Consider the following 23,683-nt stretch of genomic DNA (forward strand, 5'->3'; position numbering starts at 1 on the left):
TTTAAAATTGGAAACGTTAAATGCAAATAGTGCCCTGAATAACTCAAACATAATTATGTCTCCCGTCCGTTAACACTATTCTAGTCAATATATTATTATTCCTCTATCAATGCAACAATTTATTAATAATTTAATTTTATTCTATTGTTTTAATTATTATCTTGTTTAAAATAAAGATATTATGACTTTCGACAGCTAATTACTACTTTCTAAAATTATGTTTTTGTTTTGTAGCTATAATAAATTTATTATTGTATTATGAATTTATGATTAAATCAAAAATATAATACTAATGTTATTTCCATAGTTCTCTCCGTTGAATACTATCAGATTGACTCCCACCGATTAATAACAGTGCCATAACCTTGAACAAGATATCATTTCACTCTTTAAATTTGTATAGCAGACCACTGTCTTCATATATTCGGGGTGCTAATTGCATCATGAAATAATAAATATATAATAGTGTTGCCAGATCTAAATATAAAAAAATTATATATTTTTATCTTCATTTTAATGTTTTTATGATATTATGTCACGAAATTGGCATTCGGGTGAGATTTATTTTTTAATACGATTTTATAATTGATTTAATGGTATATATATAATTCATAAAATTATTTTTATTTATAATAATCAACGATCAAAATTATCGCTCGGAATTTAAAGAATATAATTTAATTTTGGTTGTCTTAGATGGTAAGATTTGTTTGTACATAATTAAAACGTCAATAAATTCCGGATTAGGAATGAAATTTTTTATAAATACGAATCAAAAACGTAATAATTTGGACAATCTAATGGCTTTCTTAAATTTGAACGAGAAGATCCCAAAAATACATTTTATTGATGTATGGAGGTGTTGTCACCGCGACAGACGATACGTTAACAACTGAATCAATGCAAGTTGGAACTTATTTAGCCAAATATATCGTTGTATATTAATCGTAACGTACTCTTAAGCGAATAGGACTCGATCGTTGTAAATATACCGCGTCGGTAGCGTCGCTGTGTTAATGTAACTGAATGCAATATTTAGACTTAGTGTACGATGACGTCTAGGAACTCGGAGACTCGTTGAAAACATCACTGATAACGTTTCGTATTGTCACTCGAAGAAATGATGGTGTCTAGATTAAGAGACGTCGAATTATCTAAGCTCAAAATTAGAACGTTTATCGGCATAATTTCGTTACAAAAAAATAATAATAATAACCCTAACCTATCTAACTTCAAAATCAGACAGTTTATCGACATAATTTCGTACAAAAAAAAAATAACCCTAACCTATCTAACTTCAAAATTACACCATTTATCGATGTAATTTCGTTACAAAAAAAATAACCCTAACTTATCTAACTTCAAAATTAGACCGTTTATCGACATAATTTCGTTACAAAAAAAAAAAAAATAACCCTAACCTATCTAACTTCAAAATTACACCGTTTATCGACATAATTTCGTTACAAAAAAAAAAATAACCGTAACCTATTTAACTTCAAAATGACGGCTCTTAATCTAAGGACAAGCCGAAGTTATTTTATTTACAGGTGCCTTAAATTATCTCCCTCTACGTTACAACGTTACCAATGATCTAAAATGAAACGGATCTCTAAAGATTATTTTAAGTGACGTTTTCGACGTGTTTCGCGGGATACTAGGGAATTATTTAAGCATTTTAAGCGGTACTTAGCGAAATATTAGCATTTTACGTAGCACGTCTCAACGAAGAAGTGTTCAAGAGGTGCTACACGATATATTTACGATACTGTTTTATATTATAGTTTAATGGCTGCCTGTGTTCTCTCCCCCTCCGTCGTTTTTACGTAACTCAAACCCAGTCACTCGATTTAAATGAATTTTATTTACGTTTCAAATGTGAAGTTCGTGATTAGTGATCAGAAAGTTCCTAAAAGTCAATAGTTACTAGATGCCATTTTTTTTTTTTTATTTAATTTAAGTTGTTTTTTTAAACTACGTAACAGCTGAATATTGTATTTAATATAATGTGTTCTTTTGTTTTATTAGATTATACGAATTATGTTGTCGTTCGAAGTTTTTATTTAGGATTACGCCGAATGAGTGAAATTAAGCTGCTGTAACAGTAATGGTAGGTTAAAGATATTAAGCATTTAATGATTTATTTACTTACACAATATTCGAGAGAACAAAATCAATAAAATTGATGTGTGTAATTGACAAACTCGCGGGTACACAGCGTCGCTTGGCCATCACATCAGGAAACGAACGATTCAAACGGATCAGATTTGGACGTTGTTTGAGATGGGATGACAGCTAAAATTGTTTCGATTATGAATTTGTTTGTATCATCGCTTTTATTATATTATGTAATTTAAAGTGTACATTTTACATAATAATATTGTTGTTGTTAAAATAAAACAAAGTGCATATACGATCGTTTCATTACGTTCCTGTAACATCTTACTTGATCCTTTTATTTATTTATTTTTATTAATCACAAACGGACAGTGAAATGTACAGTGAAGTCTTAAATGTTACCTTAATTGATGACGAAATACTTGTATTATACATGGCTGGCGTTCAAGATTATGTTTCACAAAAAAATAAATAATAATAAAAAAATATATATATATTTTATGGATGTTAAAAATAAGAATTGGAATATCAAAAGTTAAATAACAAATGTTTTTAATAAAATAGGACCCAGGAAAACCCTTAAGGAACTCCTTATAAACTTGACATCAATAAGTAAATTAGTTATTAATCATTTACAATTTTTGACTTCTTTTTATCTAGGTAAGGCGTAAACAAATTAAACAAAAATCTGATCCATCGGAGTTTTATCAAGAGAAATAGTACAACGAAGCTTGTCAAATGCCTTGCTTAAATTTTTATATAAAGCATCCATGCTTTGGCGAGAATATAGATCTACATTAAGATGTGTGCTAATGTGGCTAGTTTTAAAAAATCTCTGTAAATACTCATATCATGAGAATATGTTTATAATTGGTAACTATTTCGATGTTACCGCTACTAAATAAATGTTCCATTAAAGCTATTTTCAGTACAGCAGGAAATATACCAGAGGACAGCTATAAAAAAAAATATGCACATCAGTTTTATAAGCTGCTATCAGAATTAAATACAACTTTAAAATTTAAGTCACCAGCAATTAACATTTTGTTATCAGAGAAATCGTAAACTTTCAATAAGAAGGGTAAGATAAATGTCATTTTTTTCCCATTTGTCTTCAGATAGACAATAAGAATCATCTGTGAGTTTAAATCAATACACCAACATTTGGCTATTATGTACAATATAGGAAGATTTTTTTTTTTTCGGAGGTTAAATTTTTGTTATTTCTGACTACCTTAATTCCGGTGCTGCGGTAAGCGTACTCATGCTCCGTACTGCGACTATCACGCGTTATTTTCGAACAAATTTACGTAAAAACGATCTTGACTGCAAGATCAAAATACGGATACGAACTGACCTTTAACGACTTACAAATAGACACTTTTAAACAAAATAACGCGTCATACATAATATTGTAATAAAATTAGTAACATTGCGTGCTAGAATATAGGTTTAGAAATTCGAAAAATACCCAAAACCGAATCGGAGCACCCCACTGTCAACGTGGTCTTGGTCTGCCCTACCCCTAGTGTTTTTTTTAAGCCAGGGGCGCGGAGGGAGTAGAGGAGCGGCTGAGGCTAGTCCAGCCTGAGCTGGACCAGCCTCCGCTGCGGAACGGAGCATGAAAGAGCGTGCTTTCGCACGCAAGAGCGGAAGGGCTGCACTCCCGCAGCGCTGGAGCCAAGCGTTACTCTAACCTTAAAGGTGGTATGTTAATTTTAACCTCAAAACTTCAACTACGATATCTCTGTAACAGCGGGGTTTACACGAAAATAGTTGTCCGGGGGGACGAAAAACCCATACTCCCTACCAACCCCCCCCCCCGCCTTTCCCCCAAACCCCATAAATTTCTCGCCGGGATTGTAGTAATTACCCAACACTTTATTAGATTGATCATATAACTTAGTACGGTGGTTACAACAAATAGCTTTTGCAATTCTGCATTATTTAAATAACATAAGATTGCTGATGGAGCATGGATAAGGATTGCAAAAAATCGGGACGTCTGGCGTGAACTTGGTGAGGCCTATAACCAGGAGTTTTTTTTAATGTAACTAGATTGGCAAACAAGCGTACGGCTCACCTGATGGTAAGTGATAAGCTTAGACGTCTGCAACAGCAGAAGCATTGCTAGCCCGTTGGTGACCCTACCCTTAATCTAATCCAATGGTGCTTGAAAGCAGTATTATTTGTTCTTCTGTAAGGTTGAGGTTCTACCCCAGGTAGGCTGCTCCACATTTTAAGCAGGAAATCTCCTGCTGTGCCCTACCTCACTGGACTGTGATAGGCTGAACTGACTGTTTAAATAATAAGATATTTCATTTTAAACATTTAATGACTAACAAAACTCTTAGTGACTATTTTGCTTACAATAACATCAAGTAAATTATCATCAGACTTTAAATTGTTCAATTTATATACACTTTTAATGTCTTTTACATTTGTAAAATTACTTAAATCACTCAATGGACATAATTCACCTTCTATTTCTTTTATAATTTCTTCAGTTTCGCCTATATCATTAACTAGAAAACAGACTAGGATACTGTTATCTTTTTCAATACCAAATTTAGTTAGACTTTGTGATATATTTTTACTTAATGACAAGTTATATAGAATTTCCGAATATACAGTCTTAGTGACCAAACTTTTTGTTTTTTCTGATAAAACTGCGCGGTTCGCGGCGACTACAATTTGAAACAGGTCCAATATTAAGCTAGGTTTTATCACCGCACATTTCCAGACGCCGTTTATAATGTTATTCCTTATCGTTTCCACGTTCTTTACGTCCTTTATGAGATATATTTTGATGGTCGTCCCTGTTTCAGGATCTAAAGCACATGTGTACGGTGCTAGAGACATTTTTAACTTTTTAAAGATTGAATCTCTCGTATCAGGAGTACTTGGTTTTTAAAAACTCTGGTAAAAATAATCAAGCAATTTCTAAAATGAGTTCAAATTGATACAAAATCATAATTTATTTACTTTTGCAATAGCTCCAACCTGTATGTGTCAACTGATGAACTGACACTTGACAGATATGAGGATGTTGACCTACTCATTTACTAATTATATATAATTTTATTTTAAATAAAATAATATTGCTTAAAAACCTTGAAATTTTTTAGTATATTTCTATAGTTTAACTGAGAATATGTTTGTTAATCAATAAATAGGGGTACGACATTTTGGAACATAACTTGAACCTCTTTCAATTTGTTTGTTGTATTATAAACTTTAATCCTAAGGAATTGAGATGAAAATCGCTTCAAATGTCATATCTTACAAACAAATAATTGACAATTTACTTTGGCCTTCGCATAAATCATTTGAATTTATTTCAAGTAATATTTTTTAATAGAAGTTTTATCACTACTGTTACTGTGTGTAGATACTGTTTTTCTAGAATTTACATAACAATAGTTTTTCACTTTACTATCCGCATAATTCCGTTATCTATTAGATAAGATAAACACTTTTGTTTAACTTATTATTCTTGTGAATTTGTAATTTAGTACTAAGCGACTTACGATTTGACCTTATTATCAGCACATCGAGTAATATTACAATGTGGATCCAACGTTTTAATTCACTTAAACATATTCGAAAGCTTAATACAGTAAAATGTTTATCAACAAAAGCACAAGATGTCGAAAATATTGGTCCCATTGTATTTCAAAAATTAGGAGGCGAGGATAAAGGAATAGCAGTGTATGGCTTAAATAGTCCAAAAGAGAGAAACGCTCTCGGCTTTGATCTTATCCAAGCTATGAGAGAAGTCAATCAAATCATCCGAGAGGACACAAAAATCTCAGTTGTAATACTGCACAGCTTAGTTCGTGGAATATTTTGTGCTGGTACGATTACTAACTCAGTAAACTAAAATAAAAAAAACCACAATTTTACTAACATCAACTTTTTTATATTGTGTCTATATAGGAGCAAATCTCAAGGAACGGTTCAAGATGAATGATGATGAGGTTGCAACTTTCGTGAGAGGTCTAAGAAACACATTTATAGAAATTGAAGATCTTCCGATGCCTACAATAGCTGCTATTGAGGGGGTTGCTGTAGGAGGAGGTTTAGAATTGGCATTGGCGTGTGATATCAGGGTAGCTGCAGACTCGGCAAAGCTTGGTTTAGTTGAGACTGGACGAGGTCTCATCCCTGGTGCTGGAGGTACCCAAAGGCTACCGAGAGTCATACATCTCAATATAGCTAAGGAATTAATTTTCACATCTCGAATAATTAGTGGGAATGAAGCTAAAGAACTTGGTAAGAGCTTCTTATATATATGATATTCTTTTTGTGTGTGGTTAAGTATCACATATATTATTTACCATTTTATTTTTATTGTCAGGATTAGTTAACCATGTTGTTCCACAAAATGGCAACAACAATGCAGCCTATGAAAAGTCACTGGAAATAGCTCGTGAAATTATTTTAAATGCACCTCTAGCTTTGAGATGTGCTAAGCAGGCTATCAACGAGGGTGTTCAGCTCAGCATCACGGATGGGTATGAAGTAGAACAAAAGTACTATGAGAAGAACATCCCCACTAAAGACAGACAGGAAGGAATGCTATCATTCATTCAAAAGAGGAAACCACAATATCAAGGACATTGACAGCATAATAATTTTTTAAATATATTCTCATCAGGACCAAATAATATATTAAGTTTATAATTGTTATTTTTATACATCATTATATCAATATTTTTACATGGTTTTTGCTTTTATATAATATTATTAAAATAAAAATATAGTTATTATACAAAATTATTTTTTAATTTTACCATTTTATATTAATAATGATTAGCTTGAGCAATAAATTATAGATACAAAAATTAAGTATAGAATAATTACATAGAATTAATTGGAATGTACAAAATCTATGTTCTCTTGGTACTTTGATAGACATTTTATTAAATTTGTAGCTTATTTACAAAATTTATTCAATATTAAGGCACTGTTTCAACTGTTGTTTGGTGTCATCTGGAGAAGTGACAGAGTGACCGACTGTCCTCGAATCATTGAAGATTTCATGGTCATTGCCACCGGGCATGACTTTGTCCCCGAAAAAATGGATTTCCTTAAAATTCTCAGTCTCTAAATGTCCAAGACAGTATGTTTTGTCCCAACCCCTGGGGAAAACATCAACACTGATTTGTCCTCCAAGGGCAAATACTAACTTTGAGTCAAATTCTCTTTGAAGAGCCTCCACAAACTTTGCTCTTATTTTATGCTCTTGGTCATATCTAGAGAACTCATCTCTCTCGGCCTGACTGCACGACCGTCCCACGGGGCAGATGTTTATCATACTCGAACGAAACTCAACGAAATTGCCTCTCTTAGCTGGAAGCTGCAATTTGGACATATAACCTAAAGCAAAATTGATCACTTTTTGAAGAGTTTTCTCACCGATATAATTCAAAATACTCTGCGTACTTATTAATTTTCCTTGCCTATATTGCACCACCCCATTTTCACAGAACACGTAGTCGAATTGATTCGCAACCTCAACGCCGTTCATTTGCTCTACGATTTTAACATAATCCGAGCCACTGACGAGTCCCACTGAAACTTTCGGCTTTACTTTTTCAAGTAAAAAACTTTTCAAATCTTCCGAAATAACTTGACGTGGTTTCGTCAAGGTGCCGTCCACGTCGAATAAATATAAAACATTTTTCCGATTAGTTTCAGTTGTCTTCTCTGGTAAATCATCTGTTCTATCGTGATTGGACATTATTAAAAGCACCTGCTATTATATATATTCTACTCTTTGGGGCCGGTAAAGTCTATCCCAGGTATCCCGCACAATGTAAAATTGTAAATCAAATATCAAAGAATATAAAATTTAAAAACTGTGAATTGATAAGAGATAACACTTTGACACGTCAGGTGTCAAATGTGGGTGTCAGATTGACCGTTGAACGGACCACACTTATAATAGGGATTGCAAAAGTAGTGTCGCTCTTAAAACTTAAAACATATTTACAAAAGTTTTATTAATTGCTTAATAAGAAACCATATACTCGCAAAAAAGTAGTAATATTATCAATTTATTTTATGAATTTGAGACGACTCTGTATATACATTGGTCAACACTATCAATTTTTCCCAACTATTCCAATATCCGATGCCGGTTGCGGGTTCGATTCCCGCACATGACATACATTTGTATTGGCCATACAGGTGTTTGCCATGATCTGGGTGTTTGTGCAGTCCTTGTGGGTCCCCCCACCGTGCCTCGGAAAGCACGTTAAACTGTCGGTCCCGGTTGTTATCATGTACACCCGATAACGATCGTTACTCATAGTAGGGAATATATCCGCCGACCCGCATTGGAGCAGCGTAGTGGATTAAGCTCTGATCCTTCTCCTACATGGGGAAAGAGGCCTGTGCCCTACAGTGGGATATTACAGGCTGAAGCGATTCCAACATCCCATTTTCTTGTTTCAAACTACCGGTTCAAATCAGGCCTAAGGATCAAAGGACACAACCTACATTTGGTAAATACTTTATTTATTTTTACCGCTACAGTAAAATTCAAGCAGGCAGAAAAAGTAAAAATATAAATATTGTTCATATTTTTAACGATAATTTATAGTGCGTCTGCGTATCTCGAATTCGTACCTATTCATTCCGTTTCATTCAGTTTCACTGTTTATGACATTTATGACTATGTCATAAATATTGACATGGCACGATCGCCGGGTGCTGTTATCGGCGTTATCGCGCTAATATTGAGCATTATTTCAACAGAAACGGTGTTATCTAATAAAGCGCGAAATGTTCTCATACTACTCGGTGAGTAAGTCATTCATAATATTCGATGCGTGACGTTCTAGTTGCGAGCAAGTGCACATTGACGTGGTTAACTAGAAAGTACAGTTAGATGAACAACTATTTTATTTTGTTTTATTTTGATTTTTTATAGTGATCCAAACTTTATGAGGCAAAAAAATTTGCTTGAAAATTAAAAAAAAATATAGAAAAAAGGTCATGTTTTTGTATTGTTTTAAACAGCGGATGATGGAGGTTTCGAACTGGGAGTGTATCGTAATAAAATATGCCAAACACCCAACATAGATGCGCTGGCACGACGTAGCCTCATATTTAATAATGCTTTCTCTTCGGTCAGCAGTTGCTCGCCCAGGTCAGACATGTATTTTTATTGATCGCTGAATTTATTTTAGAAACAAACAATATTCCAAAAGTCTATAAAATAAGAACATAATTACTTGTTTTCGATATAACAATATAAAATAAAAATATATTATTAAATATAGTCAACCATGATAATAATTAAGTGATTGCACTTAAATTAATTTTTTATTCATAATTTCATTATTAATAGTCGAGCGGCCCTTCTCACTGGCGCTCCAAGTCACCAGAATGGCATGTACGGACTACACCATGGAGTTCATCATTTTAATTCCTTCGATAATGTGACAAGTTTGCCGAACTTGTTGCGGGAACATGGGATTTATACCGGTAAAATCAATAACAATTTCAAAATAATCCTTAGAAGCTTATTTTTGCATTATAGTAAAATGAAATGCTTTATTTTAAAATTTCAGGTATAATTGGTAAGAAGCATGTTGGACCACAAAATGTCTACAAATTTGACTTTGAACAGACTGAAGAGAACAACCACATCAACCAAGTGGGTCGCAACATTACTCATATGAAACTACTTGCGAGGAAATTCCTCAACGAAGCCAACAAACAAAACAAGTACTGTCCATATTCTTTCTCAGACATTGAAATGTACAATATGTTGTATAATAAGCACTTTTTTTAACGTGGGGTAAATCCATCTTGGATACCCTCCGGCGCGGGGGCGCCAGAGGGTTATGTCAGACTCCTACTGACTAAAAAACCACCACGTGTGAGCAGTCGTCCGCCTGGTCCGGTATAACAACCACCCTGATGTAGATTTATGTAGTAGCCTAAACTAAACATTGGCTATTCCGGGTTGGCTTGGGATGGATATTTCTATTTGTGCAAACATTTTTTTCTGATTTAGATGTCTCTGCTTATAAGTTTGTGGATTAACCCATAAGCTGTCAGCCCGGCTGTTATTAAAGGTGTACGATAGGAAATATATGTGCCAACCTGTAGTAGAGCAGCATGGAGTATTAAAATCCATCCATTCATCTTCTCTTTCATGGGGAAAGCGCCCTCTGCCCAGCTATGGGATGTTACGGACTGCATCAATTAATCAATATTAAATTCTATAAAAAAAAGGAAATCTTTACTAGTAAGTTAGATGAACATGAATACTATTTTTCAATAAAAAAAAAAATATATAATTCTCAGGCCATTTTTCCTATACGTCGGGTTTCATGACCCTCATCGTTGCGGGCATAGTGAGCCCCAGTGGGGACCTTTCTGCGAACGTTTCGGCTCAGGGGAGCCTGGAGCTGGTCTCATACCAGACTGGAAGCCCTGGTACTATCAGTGGGACGAGGTGCAACTACCTTACCATGTGCAAGTATGTGCGATTGTAGTAAAATATTTGAATTAGTTAGCTTGAATTTATATTATATGATATAATAAAAAGGTGACAAACAAGTGTATGGGCTGCCTGATGGTAAGTGGTTACAGTAGCTTGCAACATCAGAAGCATCGCAAGTGCGTTGCCGACTCTGTCCCTGGATCTCCCCAGGAGCTCTGCCACCTTACTCACAGGGACACAGCACTTCTTTTGAGCAGTATTTAGCTGTGATCTTGTGCGAGATGTTTTCTGATGTGCATGCAATAGCAAACAGAATGTTTCTATTTATATTTGTATAGAACGTAACACAAACCCATAACATTTTGGCTACAATTTTTTTTAGGACACTGAAGCTGCGCGGAGAGACATAGCAGCCCAATATACGACAATGTCGAGATTAGATCAAGGTAAATCAAATAAATACTGCAATTGCTAATTTATAATAATGTATATTATACTACTAAAATATCAATTATAACTTTTCCTGTTTGAAAAAAAATATTTCTCTAATCAAATAAACGCATTTTTTATATTGCAGGTGTTGCTCTCATGCTTCAAGAACTGGAAGCAGCTGGACACAAAGACGACACGTTGGTCGTGTATACATCGGACAATGGTATACCGTTCCCATCTGGTCGTACAAATTTTTACGATGCTGGACTTAGAGAACCGCTGTTGATATCATCACCGGAACCTACCTCTAGGAAAAACGAAGTCTCCGGAGCTATGGTTAGTTTACTGGACATAACGCCTACTGTGCTGGATTGGTTTGGGATCAAAAAGGAACGGGAAATTAGCAATGATATATGGGGCGATGACCGGCCTAAAAGTCTACTGCCCATTTTGGAAAAAGGTACTTTAAAATTAGTACGAATATCTATTTTATTATAATAAAAATAATTTGTTAAATGCCAAGCGCAAAACTTTATAACGGCTGAACTGATGTCACGATTTTTTTTTCTTTAAGCCTACTTATATTTTGTAGAAGATTCATTAAAAAAATCATTAAAGATGCGCAGAAAATTGAAAAATTTCGGAAAACATACAATTATTTAAACTTTACTTGTTAGACAGTTTGGAAATCAGGATAACTTCTGTTGAGCCAACTAGTTTTAGTATAGAAAATGTGATTAAACAATAATTTTTACTTTGTTTTATTTTATAGAGCCACCACACTCAGATCAGGAAGCAGTTTTCGCGTCGCAAACTCATCACGAGATCACGATGTACTATCCGATGCGCGCCGTGCGTACCCGACGATACAAACTTATCCACAATCTCAACTACGGCATGCCGTTCCCAATTGATCAGGATTTGTATGTTTCGCCCACTTTCCAGGTATGAAATTGTGTTAATTTTAATTTTCTAGTTAAAACAAATTTAATCACTTAGATTTGAGATTTCAAATTTTTACAGAACAAATTCATTACAAACTTATAACATAATTTTTTTTCTGTAATAATATTTAATGCTGGAAGAAAATCTTCAGTGTTTGTAAAAAGCCTGACGCCCGCATAGCTTACATCAATCAGGTTTTCTTGGTTACCACTCATGTCAAAAATAAAACTCCAAAATGGTTATCAAAGCTTTTTTTATTGAACTGACTACGCTTCAGCCTGTAGTATCCCACTACTGGGCATAGGCCTCTTTCCCCATGTAGGAGAAGGATCAGAGCTTAATCCACCACGCTGCTCCAATGCGGGTTGGCGGATATATTCTCCTTACTATGAGTAACGATCGCTATCAGGTGTACACGATAACAACCGGGACCGACGGCTTAACGTGCTCTTCGAGGCACGGTTGGGAGACCCACAAGGACTGCACAAACACCCAGACCACGACAAACACTTGTATGGCCAATGCAAATATTTGTCACGTGCGGAGATCGAACCCGCCAGCGCAACAGGTACAATCCATGGCTGTGACCGTTGCGCCAACGACGTTGAACTGACTGCATAACGTTATCTCTGATAGGCCGTGCACACATTGCATGTTGACTATTTCAATTTATCAAACGTGAATTAAAATTACATGTTTTAAACAAAATTAATAATTTGTACATTGTAATGATCAATCAACAGCTTTTGAAGTAATTATTAAACTGAATTTCAATTGACGAACTATTGTTATTCCGCCGACATATTGGATAAAAACCGTAAATGATTTTCTTATTTCTAGGATATTCTGAACCGCACTCGTAGCAAGCAACCGCTGCCGTGGTACAAAACGCTCAAGCAGTATTATTACCGACCTCAGTGGGAGTTGTATGATCTAAAAATGGATCCAGAAGAAGTCAATAACCTGCACGGTAATACTTCTATTAATCAGTAACACATATATAGTGCGGTTAGAAAAATTGATAATTCGTTACATTTAAAAAAATAAAATCTAAATAAGTTTTGTAGTATTATGTGTTGCTAATCTATGAATGTGTTGCTAAGCGCAAAACTCGAGAACGGTTGGACCGATTTCGCTAATTCTTTTTTTAAAATATTCCTTGAAGTACGAGGATGGTTCTTACGGAGAGAAAAATTCTAAAAAAAAAAAAAAAAAATTATAAAATTAAAGAATCGACTGTTAGGCGATACGAAGTTCGCCGGGTCAGCTAGTTTACTATACATATAAACACTTGTGCGTTTAATAATACTTATTAACATATACAAACGAGTGTGCTTTACCACCCGACTGAAGTGAAACTTACAAAACGTAATTCTCTCTTTCTGTCTTCTTTAACTTACATCTCCTTCTCAACTTCCGTTCGCCTCGCCCGATAACACTTTTCGTAAAGCTTCCATCACGCATTCACCAGCTTACTCCCCAAGTCAAGCTTGTGTAAAGAAGTTTTACTTCAAAAATAATAATAAAATAACTAATCAAGTAAGCTAAAATTACATTTATTAAAATACAAATGTCTCAACGATCAGGTAAGCCGTCGTTAGAGCAAGTGGAGTCAACGTTACGTGAAAGGCTTCACGAGTGGCAGCGCTCCACGCGCGACCCCTGGCTCTGCTCGCCCGACGCTGTGATGGAGCGCGGGGACAGCAGCGCCGTCTGCATGTCTCTGGACAACGGCCTGTCTCACTACCATCCCAGATAAAAAGGAATTAATTTGAAAAAAAATTGGAGCATTCGATCTCGTACTGTTAATTTTTAATAGTTGACATTGAAAAATCAATGCTAATATTATTTTTTGTATTAAAATACATCAATGTCTTTAAAATAATTATATCTAAATTTTTATCAGAGTTTAATAGTTGTTTTTGGAAAATATTCCAATATATAGATATAATTTGTGTTACATCAAATCTAAGGTATATTATATACTTGTTAATTTTTGTTTATACTCTGCTCTGTTACATCATCTCAAAATATATAAAATCTTTTGAAATAATATTATTTATGGTATCAAATGTTTTCAAGTATTTGAGATTACAAGTAGTTTAAAGTATTAGTTATAAAGTTTTGTCTTTAATATGGATAAGAAAAGTTGTAAATTAAAAAATAAAATAAAATAATGTTAAAAATTAAACAACTTATAATTGTTTTGTTTTATGTCATAAATGTTTAAACTTTATCTCGCCTTAAAACGATCAAATTTTAATAAATACAGGGATAATAAATAGAAATACGTGTTTTTTTTACCATTTTATATATATTATTCACATTGATAACAAACATATGTCTTTTAAACAATATTAATTTGTACGAAACAGTCTGGAGACAGATGGATCTAATTAAGGGTACAAAAATTCAGTTGTTACAGTCTAGACTAAAAAAACAAAAACATCTTAGTATCTAACAGTTACATCTTACAGATACTGAAAAACTGAAATAACACGAAAAATATATAAATTAAATTAAACTTACTTTTTTAAAGCATTATCACAGAAAATGAAATAATGAAAAACACATTTTTTTTTTTTACTAATGTATATTATTCAACTCCTCCAAGGAAACTGAAATGTTGTGATCGACAACGAAAATGTTCTTCATCATTTTATCCGACTTAATAGTCTGTAACAAAATTTTCAATTAATTTACCAATTACAATTTTACTGAAATTATAGAAAAGTGGGAAACATATTACAGAAGAAAGTTGAAATAATTGCAATAAATTTTAAATTTATAAAGGATCAAAAATATTGTTTAACGTAACATATTTTCTTAGTAGGATTATATAATCAAATATTACGTATTAATGAAATATTTATGAAATTTATAAATGAAATTCAATACTATACTTTTATTAGTCTCAAATTCAAATTCTTACCAACTTTCCGACACGGTCAAGTTGTTTCGTTTTCGTCCACAGTGCTTTGACATATATGCACAGGTACAGGTACACAGCGATCGCCACCAATGTCATGACGAAGAACTTCAACGTGTTAGACCAGCTTTGGGACATTTTTTCCTGGAATACAAAATAATACTAGTAAGACAATATTCATAATGATACTAGCTGTGCCCGCGACTTCGTCCGCGTGGAATTTAACGAAAAAGTTCATTTCAGTTCGCAGAGGCATAAAATAAATAGGTTTATAAAAGAAATGTAGCCTAAATTACTCCTTATTACATTATCGGTCTGCTAGTGAAAGTCCCGTCAAAATCGGTCCAGCCGTTTCAAAGATTAGCGGGAACAAACAGTCAGACAGACAAAAATTGTAAAAAATGTTATTTTGGTAGAGGTACCGTGTATATACAATGTATAATATTACAAAGAGACACCCCAATTTTATTTATTTGTATAGATAATAAATTAGAATTTTATTTGGTTGTTTTTTCTCAGTCATTCTCTTAGTGTTCCGAGGCTTATGTGCCTGTTAACCGTTAAGATATTTTCTAGACAGCAAAATTTCAAGCTACATATGATTGAGATCACACAAGTTGAGTTGAGTTCACCACATTGTCGGTTATCTCGTTCACATCGCTAGTGGTAACCTGCGAATCGAATCGATTTTGGAGTTCCAATTAAAACTGCTCGGAGCCACATAGTATTTGGGGCAGCGTAGGTCGAAGAATAGATTTCATCAAATAAGCCCGCTTTTTGTGGAGGGTTATATTCAAAGTGCCCAGTAACAGCCGGTGGTCGTTGCCAGAGTTAAATCAAGTTCATCATGTCGTCAATCATAAGTTATTGCTTTTTCTCGAAAAAGGAATTCAACAAAAAAGAGCCTGATTCTCGATTCGTCGCGTTCTTGTACTCCCACTTTATTATGAAATCTCCCATAAAAACGTTGTAGAAGGCTGAAGTAGTGCCATGTAAGTCTTTTGATATATAGGCTTCGACCTCATCGTAGGAGTGTACTGAGGTCGGCGCATATACCTGTATCACTTTCAGGAAGTGTCAGTGAGTTTAAGCACAAGGAATTATACCCGGGTCGACACACTGCTGACTTTCACAACAGTGTTAGTGAGAGTCTTGTGAACCAGAAAACCGACGCCACCTTGGGAAAGCTCAGCCCCTTAACGGAAGTAGAACAATTGCCTGGAGTCCAGTATCATCGTGTAGAGTGCGTCCATTAAACATTGTAGTATTGGGTGGCAGCCTCCCGTAAGGGGGCGTTCATAAAATACGTGAGAGGTTTAGGGGGCGGGGGGGGGGGGTCGAGTCAAATCTCATCTAATCTTACGTTGCTGAGAGACGGGGCCTCGGCAAATATCACGCAATTTTTTTTATGATTGAAACAAAATAAAATATACTATTTTGGTCCATTTAATCTCTCTTGAGACCGCGCATTATTCTCCATGGACTGAATTAGAGTAGATATATTTTTTTTAATCACAGTAGTTACGATTTAAGTATTCTATTGTTAAATTTTTATCACACTTATAATTAAACTCTCAGAAATATTGATTACTAGTCTTAACTAGTCGTAAATAAAAGCACGAAGCATTTTTTTTTCTTTTTACAATAACAATTCAACGCGTTTACGTAAGAAACCCACATTTTGAAAGATCTCACCTGAGATTGGGGAATGGGAGAAGGGGTTGAATAAAATCAAATGACATCTCACTAGGGGGGGAGGGAGTGATAGAAAATTAAAAAAAAAACACCTCATTTAATTTATGGACGCCCCCTAACCCGGTGGATATTAGTACCCTCCACCCCATCGTTACCGCGACCGCTGCCGTAGCTGGGAATAGTAGGGCTACCGGGAACTGAAGGCTGAAAGTTCTGCCGCGAACTCATAAGGGTTTGGCCCATAGTCATCAAGATGGGCAGGCCGATTAGTGACCGCAGGGCTGGCTTTATGTCCCCGAAGTCACTGCTACCTGTCTTCGGACTATGTATTCTAAACGCGCACGTTGCGCGCCTCCCCTTCTCCTTCCTCGTCTTTGTAAATTGTTTGTGCTAGGTGCATGAGTTGTGTTGAGAGAGTGTGGTGTGTCTGCTTAACTGCTGCGTGTCTGATGATTGCTGCGTGTTTCTATCTAGTGATAGTTATGTGTTTTGTGAAAGTGGGTCTTGTGTATTGTGTACGAAAACAGTATCTCCAAGCACTTTACTGAGTATGATTGTTGTATGTATGGCTGCTTGTTTTTGAAGAATGCTAATGTCAGTGTTGGAATCTAGCTGTTCTAAGTACTTTTTTATGCTTTTAGCTGTTACTGCGCCTGTTGCTCCTATTTCTATTGGAATGACAGCCGTTTGTGTGTTCCACAAATGGCTGATTTCAGTTTTGAGTAGGTGGTATTTGCATAATTTTTCAATTTCTTTAGCTCCGATGTTATAATCTGACGGTACGGTTACTTCATTAGGTAAGTTTTGTTGCTATCTTTGTTTGTATAAATTAAATCCAGTCTATTGTGCGTTATGGTGACATCAGTTTGAACAGGAATTTCCCACATAATTTTGACTGAATTATTTTCTTTTACTTGCGGTTGAGTCAGTGTTTCTTTCCACCATAAGTGAAAAACTTCCATTTTATGCTGTCGAGCCAAGCACCAGTAAATGTACTGGACAAGGTTATGTCGTCCCTAGGAGGTCCCTGCCAGTTTTTCACATCCAGTTATATTATTACTATTATATTTCTTATATGATTTATTCCAGGCTCTAAATCACCCTTGATAGCTTCAAGAATAAATTCAAAAGTTAGAAACTCATTCTGGTGTAGTCGTAGAGTTTGTCGGGACATTGTATCTGTTCTGTTCTGTGCCCTATAGTAGGGATTCACTTCTTCTTTTGCCCAAAATAGATCGAGCGTTAGGAACAAATTTGAATGAAAAACATATTGTCGGCGTTGTTCAGACATTTTGTTTGCAAATAAAAACAAATATCTCGACGACACATACACGAACACAACACTACGCTGCTATAGTGCCACTCGATCTACCCGCTTGTTTCGAGAACGGGTCTGCGTTGCCCACCCCGCACCAGCGCCGCCGCCGCCGCCGCCCGCTGGCCACAAGAATCGAGGCAGAGGTATGATAGTCATCTGATTTAAATAATACATCATAATTAATCTATCTATTAACTTTAGTATTCAGACTGTAACATCCCACCGCTGGCTATAGGCCTCTTTCTCCATGTAGGAGAAGGATTGGAGCGTAATCCACCACGCAGTTCCACTGCGGGTTAGCGGATGTATTACCTATTACGAGTAACAATCGCAATAAGGTAATAGCATGGACGTGGAGCACGAAGAATTGCGTTAAAATAACAACCGGAACCGACAGCATACTTTCGTATACAATTAAAATATTAAAACGAGATGATTTAAAAATATACTTGTAGTAATAAAACACCTTATTCAGACTTACTGGTTTGATGATGACAACTTCAACTCCATCCATTAAAGCCGCCATTCGGACCGGTTTTACTGGACTAATTACAATTATACACTATTCTTCTGTTTATTTTTTATATTCTTTATGTATTTAAGTGAATTTTTTGATGAATAAAACACAAGTCCTACAATCTTGTCGATAGGAGAACGGCAAGTTATTGATTTATGAAACTATGGTTTTGTCTGTAGATAGAAATTTAACTATGGAATTGTTGCAGTTCTTAATTTGTAAGTTCTAATCTACCTAGTTTATACAGGTATATATGTATATAACAGGAATACGTAAACTGGTATTAAGAAAATAAAATTTTAAATTGCTAATTTGAAAATTGAAATCAAAACAAGTAGCAAGTTGTTGGACTAGGGATTCATCATCAAGTTATTTGATTTTGAATATGTATTCCGAATTTCCACGCGAATTCATATTTGAAATATAATATTGTCAATAAGTATAAAAAGGAAAGAAAATAAATTATGTTATCTACTCACTGTAGGTGTTAAAAGATTTACTAATTATTATTTAAGTATACTTTGATTTGCCTGAACTACGTGTGAGTTGACATATATCTATAAAATTAATGTTCGGCTATATGTCCTTTATAGAATCTTAAACTATGCATTTGATCATAACTTTATATTCAGCAAAGTGTGGCGCATGAGCCCACAAAGGTTTCCGTGTTGGAAAGACAAAAAAAAAATCGTATCAACGCGTACAGAGTACAGCTAGTAATTCATACAAATTCGTCTTAAATTCAAATCCATCTAAAACGGTATAAGCAATTTTCTCACCTAAACCGATATTCAACATTGACAAGAATGACAACCGTTCTGGTGTAGAGGTGCATGTAGTCACCTAGAACGCTCGCCAACGGTTGTAGATTCAATCTCCACGTTGGGTTGATCTTTGCTGGGGCTTGCTTGGGCTGACTTTGGATAAATATTTGTTTTATGTCCGAGTGTATGTCTCCACCAATCAAATCAAATCAAAAACAACTTTATTCAAATAGGCCCCATGAGCAAGTGCGTCATTTTACCGTAAATCAGAGAGCACGTAAAGCTATCGGTCTCCATTGTTGTCGTAGGCACTTGATAGCAAAGGTTATTTGCACGTTGTAGAAAAATTATTTATAAACACACATTGGTGTATTACGGTGGGTTAGGCTCCAACCCTTCTCCTATACCAAGAAAGAGGCCTTTGCCTAGCTTTGTGAAAATATGGGCTGAATCAGTTAATGAAACATAATATTACAGATAGATAAGAAATTAAACATATAGTTGAATAATTCTTGATAGATCAATTTGGATTTAATGAATGATATAATTAAATAAAAATAATTTTGATGACTACACATGTACAACACTAAGCTTTTAGTTGAAACCCGTGGTTGAAACTTACCAAAAATTTTATCGGCAAACTCCTGTCAATTGTCAGTCCAGTGTCCACAGTTTGACAGCATATTAGACAAGGTAAATATAAAATATTTCAAACCATTAAATATCTAATATTCAATATATGACTTGTTGAGGTTTTTCTTTAATATATCTATTTAATTCATATACATTTCATTTAGGTGGTAATAACTTAGTAAACACAACCTAGTATTGGAAAACATTAATTATATTTAAGGTTATCTTAAGTCGAAATTGAATTTTTCTATTTTAGATCAAACGCTGAAGAGCCATGGCGACGAATTTTGTAAAATATTCGCAAATTATAAATAACACAACTAAATACGCACAACGGATGAAAAGGTTATCAAACAGGATATTCGGCGAAGTCGCGATCCCTACAAACCCCAAGTCGATGAAAGTGGTTAAAATATTCGAGGCGCGTCCCCTACACACTAATGAGGAGATCATTCACTACTACCCCCGACACGTGGAGACACACGCTTTGATGCTCAAGCTACGCGAGTACGGTTTGTTCCGTGATGAACATCAGGACTTCAAGGAAGAAATGAAAAGGCTGAGGGAACTCCGCGGAAAAGTTAAAGTATGGAAGCGAAAACTTAATCAGGAGCAAAAAGAATCGTAGTTTTTTTTAATTGTTAATTTATTTGTTATATAAGTAAGTTTCTGTTAGACATAACTTATTACATATTGAAAACTGAATAAGTTTGATTCAAATAGTTATCCATGTAAGATGTAGAGCATGTAAATAAAATTATTACATTATGAATAACATTTAATAGAATAAACTAAACGGATTAGTTAATTAAACATATGAAGTTTCTTTTTTACCACTGTTTAAGTTTTTATAGGGAATGTTACTCCCCTTGCTCGTACCAGTAAAAAATATAACAAATAGAAAGAAAACAATGAAAGAGATTGACGGCAGCACCACTGTCACTAGGAACATCCTCACTGGAGTGGAATACATCTGGAGATGGGTTCTTTGCATGATATTCTTGGGCTTAGTTGTCGTAAAGACCTTATTAAAATTAATAGCCTTTATCCAGCTATCCAGCCTGTCGACAAATAAAGAATAATAAATAATTTATCTTTAGTGGGTACATTATGCCTAAATTAATCTGCAGCTATACTGTATCTGCAGGTAACCAATGTTGATCTATTTATGGTCACTGGTTTTTCGCTTCAGCCTGTAATATCCCACTACTGGGCATAGGCCTCTTTCCCCATGTAGGAGAAGGATCACAGCTTAATCCACCACGCTGCTCCAATGTGGGTTGGCGGATATATTCCCTACTATGAGTAACAATCGCTATCAGGTGTACTTGATAACAACCGGGACCGACAGCTTAACGTGCTCTCCGAGGCACGGTGGGGAGACCGCACATACACCCAAACCACGGCAAACACCTGTATGGCCAATACAAATGTTTGTCATGTGCGGGGATCGAACCCACAACCGCCAGCGCAACGGGTACAATCCATAGCTATAACCGTTGCGCCAACGCGGCGTCGCCATGCTCTCGTCATTACCAGTTCCAATGGTTTTTAGTATAATATTAATGATGAAAGCATGGCAGCAATCTAACAATTCTATCATTATAAGGAATAGGAATATGAGACTAGCTTAAATAAAATAGTTTTTATAGTCATTCTAGTGGAATTATTTTGGTCATGCAGATCAATAGAAAACTGATGGACCTTCACACAATATGTTAATGCAATGCTCATTTTTAATATATTATGGGGTTTAAAATTTAATCGTTTTCCTTTTCCTTATTTTTTTTAGTAACTGAGTCAAAATTTGTAGATATTTTTTGCGATTTCACTTGTGCTTCTTTTCAATGTAAATTTATAATAAAAATACAACTCAACATTGCCTTTATATAACATTACCAGACTTATAAGTTAGTACCTGTCAAATATAGCGTCACTGATGGTGAGAGTGCGGTTGTCGATCAGCTCCGTGTCCCAGGGGCAGTTGATTCGGAGCAGCATCAGGTCCACGTTAGGATACGAGGGGTGTGTGTGGTGCGACACTATATAACGCATAGTCCTCATTTCGTACTTTCTCGTAACAGCTGAGGATTAAAGTTATAAGATTGCATGGTCTATTTACTTCGTCTAAATACTTCAAATAAAGACAAGCAGTCATCAAATTATTGGTGGATTGCGATGGGTTGAAAGCTTAAGTAACAGAGTACAAACTTAAATTTTCGTTACAATCCCAAATAATTCTTTGATGCATGCTCGGTTTTTTTTTTATTCAGGTTTAGGTGGGAATTGAAGTTATAACACTATATCTGTTATCGTTTTAGAGTTAAGTGAAGATGTTTACTCAAGTATAGTATATAAAATTACTATTCAGTGATTAACGGCTTTTAAGCCAGCGAGTTGCAGACCAGGTTTTCGAGTGAAACGTACCACTATCGTCCGTGCAATTATCGACGCCCTCCTTGGCGCGAAGAGACGGATAATAGGGGTGGGATAACAGGCAGGAGACGCGAGCGACCAGCCAATCACGTCGCCACCGCGCGGCGGGGCACATGTGTCCGCGCTCACAGCATACGGTCACTCGACGCGATGCGTCAGAATAAAGGCGTTCGAACACGTCCTCCGCGCTACTGCTACACGCGTGCACTACCAGCCACAAATAAACCATCTTAGCGAACATCGTTATCACTAAATACGCTTATATTACTCCTTCAAATTAAAAAACAATAACTGTCAATTTTTTTTTTAATTTTCTTTTGCTTGCTAGAACTAGAAACTCTTTCGTTCAACGGGTAAAGGTGCACAAATGAAACATACGAAAAAATAGCCATCATTTATTCGATTACAAATTTTTTCGTCAGGAAATAAATTGCTACATAAAATATTTAAATAAGAAATGCCTCAGGTGTCGAGATCGGTTCCGCACCTGTACGAAACGAAATAACAAACAAGTGTCGAGTCCAGGGACACGAATGTCACTCAAAGTTTGACGTTAACTAATTAGTTGCCGTGCAGGAAGCCGCAGGGCCGCGGTCCGTGCCTACAGTGTGGCCCTGCCTCTGTGAAGGCGTTTACAATTAAAACGAGTCTCCGAACGAATCAACGTCTTTGGTTTATGTATTAGACCGCGATTCAATATTGAACAATTTTCCTTAATACACATTAAAGATCAGGCGCGGAACAGCAGGCGGTAGGGATCGGGCGGTAAGCATCGGCTATCGCACATATTAAGTAAAAAAAAAAAAAACTATACCTATATGACTATTTACATTATGAGTTAATCAATTTATTTGTTACAGAAAAAAAAATATAAGTACCCCCCCCCCCCCCCTAGTCAAAAATATTGTTTCCGCGCCTGCCGAAGACATCTACTTTTCTTACTAGTTATAAATCTGTGGACAGACTTCAATGAGACCATTTCACTGTCCTCGATTTGCGATACGACAACAAGAAATAGAACATCCGAATATATACATAAATTTAGTTTCATTTAACATCGAACCACTCTTCTGAAAATTATTAAAACTTGTGCAAAAGAAAACTTCATTAAATATCACGGAGGTCATCGTCGGCGCAGCTAGGAAGGTCAACACCGCTTAACCACTAGACTCTTATCCGTAACGTACATTCTTAATTATGAAAATAACGTAACTTAATCCAAAAAAAGTATAGATTATATAATTAATTTAAAATAATTTTATAAATTCTCCCAAGTACAGGAGATGAAGTATAAATTTAGTATATTTCAACTCAAATTTCATTAAAAATAAATATCCTCAACTTAATCACCCTTGCCCCCTCCTAGATACGCCAGCGACACCCCCTCCCTGTCAGATCGTGTCAAAGCGAAGCGGAGTAGAAAAACTTCAGC

General features: G+C 35.3%; 6 protein-coding genes across 6 annotated transcripts; 3 read left to right on the forward strand and 3 right to left on the reverse strand.

The window, feature by feature from the left end:
- Positions 1-4,439: 4,439 nt before the first annotated feature.
- On the reverse strand, positions 4,440-5,154 carry LOC123656818 (EKC/KEOPS complex subunit Tprkb-like). The gene has a single exon (XM_045592439.1). It carries the CDS (start codon positions 4,978-4,980, stop codon positions 4,450-4,452), a length of 531 nt encoding a protein of 176 aa, XP_045448395.1. The 5' UTR covers positions 4,981-5,154; the 3' UTR covers positions 4,440-4,449.
- Positions 5,155-5,449: 295 nt separating this feature from the next.
- Positions 5,450-6,814, forward strand: LOC123656819 (enoyl-CoA hydratase domain-containing protein 2, mitochondrial). Its single transcript, XM_045592440.1, has 3 exons — positions 5,450-5,975; positions 6,058-6,393; positions 6,479-6,814. Exons 1-3 carry the CDS (start codon positions 5,687-5,689, stop codon positions 6,742-6,744), a joined length of 891 nt encoding a protein of 296 aa, XP_045448396.1. The 5' UTR covers positions 5,450-5,686; the 3' UTR covers positions 6,745-6,814.
- Positions 6,815-6,884: 70 nt separating this feature from the next.
- Positions 6,885-8,024, reverse strand: LOC123656982 (phosphomannomutase). Its single transcript, XM_045592589.1, has one exon. It carries the CDS (start codon positions 7,862-7,864, stop codon positions 7,070-7,072), a length of 795 nt encoding a protein of 264 aa, XP_045448545.1. The 5' UTR covers positions 7,865-8,024; the 3' UTR covers positions 6,885-7,069.
- Positions 8,025-8,807: 783 nt separating this feature from the next.
- LOC123657104 (N-sulphoglucosamine sulphohydrolase) lies at positions 8,808-13,796 on the forward strand. The gene is made up of 10 exons (XM_045592690.1): positions 8,808-8,928; positions 9,148-9,277; positions 9,479-9,615; positions 9,702-9,858; positions 10,444-10,618; positions 10,965-11,028; positions 11,160-11,474; positions 11,787-11,959; positions 12,800-12,929; positions 13,546-13,796. The coding sequence occupies exons 1-10, from the start codon at positions 8,820-8,822 to the stop codon at positions 13,716-13,718; spliced, it is 1,563 nt and encodes a 520-aa protein (XP_045448646.1). The 5' UTR covers positions 8,808-8,819; the 3' UTR covers positions 13,719-13,796.
- A 5,988-nt stretch (positions 13,797-19,784) lies between these two features.
- On the forward strand, positions 19,785-20,628 carry LOC123657369 (28S ribosomal protein S33, mitochondrial). Its single transcript, XM_045592927.1, has 2 exons — positions 19,785-19,875; positions 20,072-20,628. The coding sequence occupies exon 2, from the start codon at positions 20,090-20,092 to the stop codon at positions 20,441-20,443; it is 354 nt and encodes a 117-aa protein (XP_045448883.1). The 5' UTR covers positions 19,785-19,875; positions 20,072-20,089; the 3' UTR covers positions 20,444-20,628.
- Positions 20,581-22,480, reverse strand: LOC123657496. Its single transcript, XM_045593039.1, has 3 exons — positions 22,243-22,480; positions 21,734-21,899; positions 20,581-20,876 (listed from the first exon to the last, which is right to left on the reverse strand). The coding sequence occupies exons 1-3, from the start codon at positions 22,478-22,480 to the stop codon at positions 20,624-20,626; spliced, it is 657 nt and encodes a 218-aa protein (XP_045448995.1). The 3' UTR covers positions 20,581-20,623.
- Between the last annotated feature and the right edge of the window lie 1,203 nt (positions 22,481-23,683).

The sequence above is a fragment of the Melitaea cinxia genome, chromosome 10 (genome assembly GCF_905220565.1).
Source record: "Melitaea cinxia chromosome 10, ilMelCinx1.1, whole genome shotgun sequence".
Taxonomy (NCBI): Eukaryota; Metazoa; Arthropoda; class Insecta; order Lepidoptera; family Nymphalidae; genus Melitaea; species Melitaea cinxia.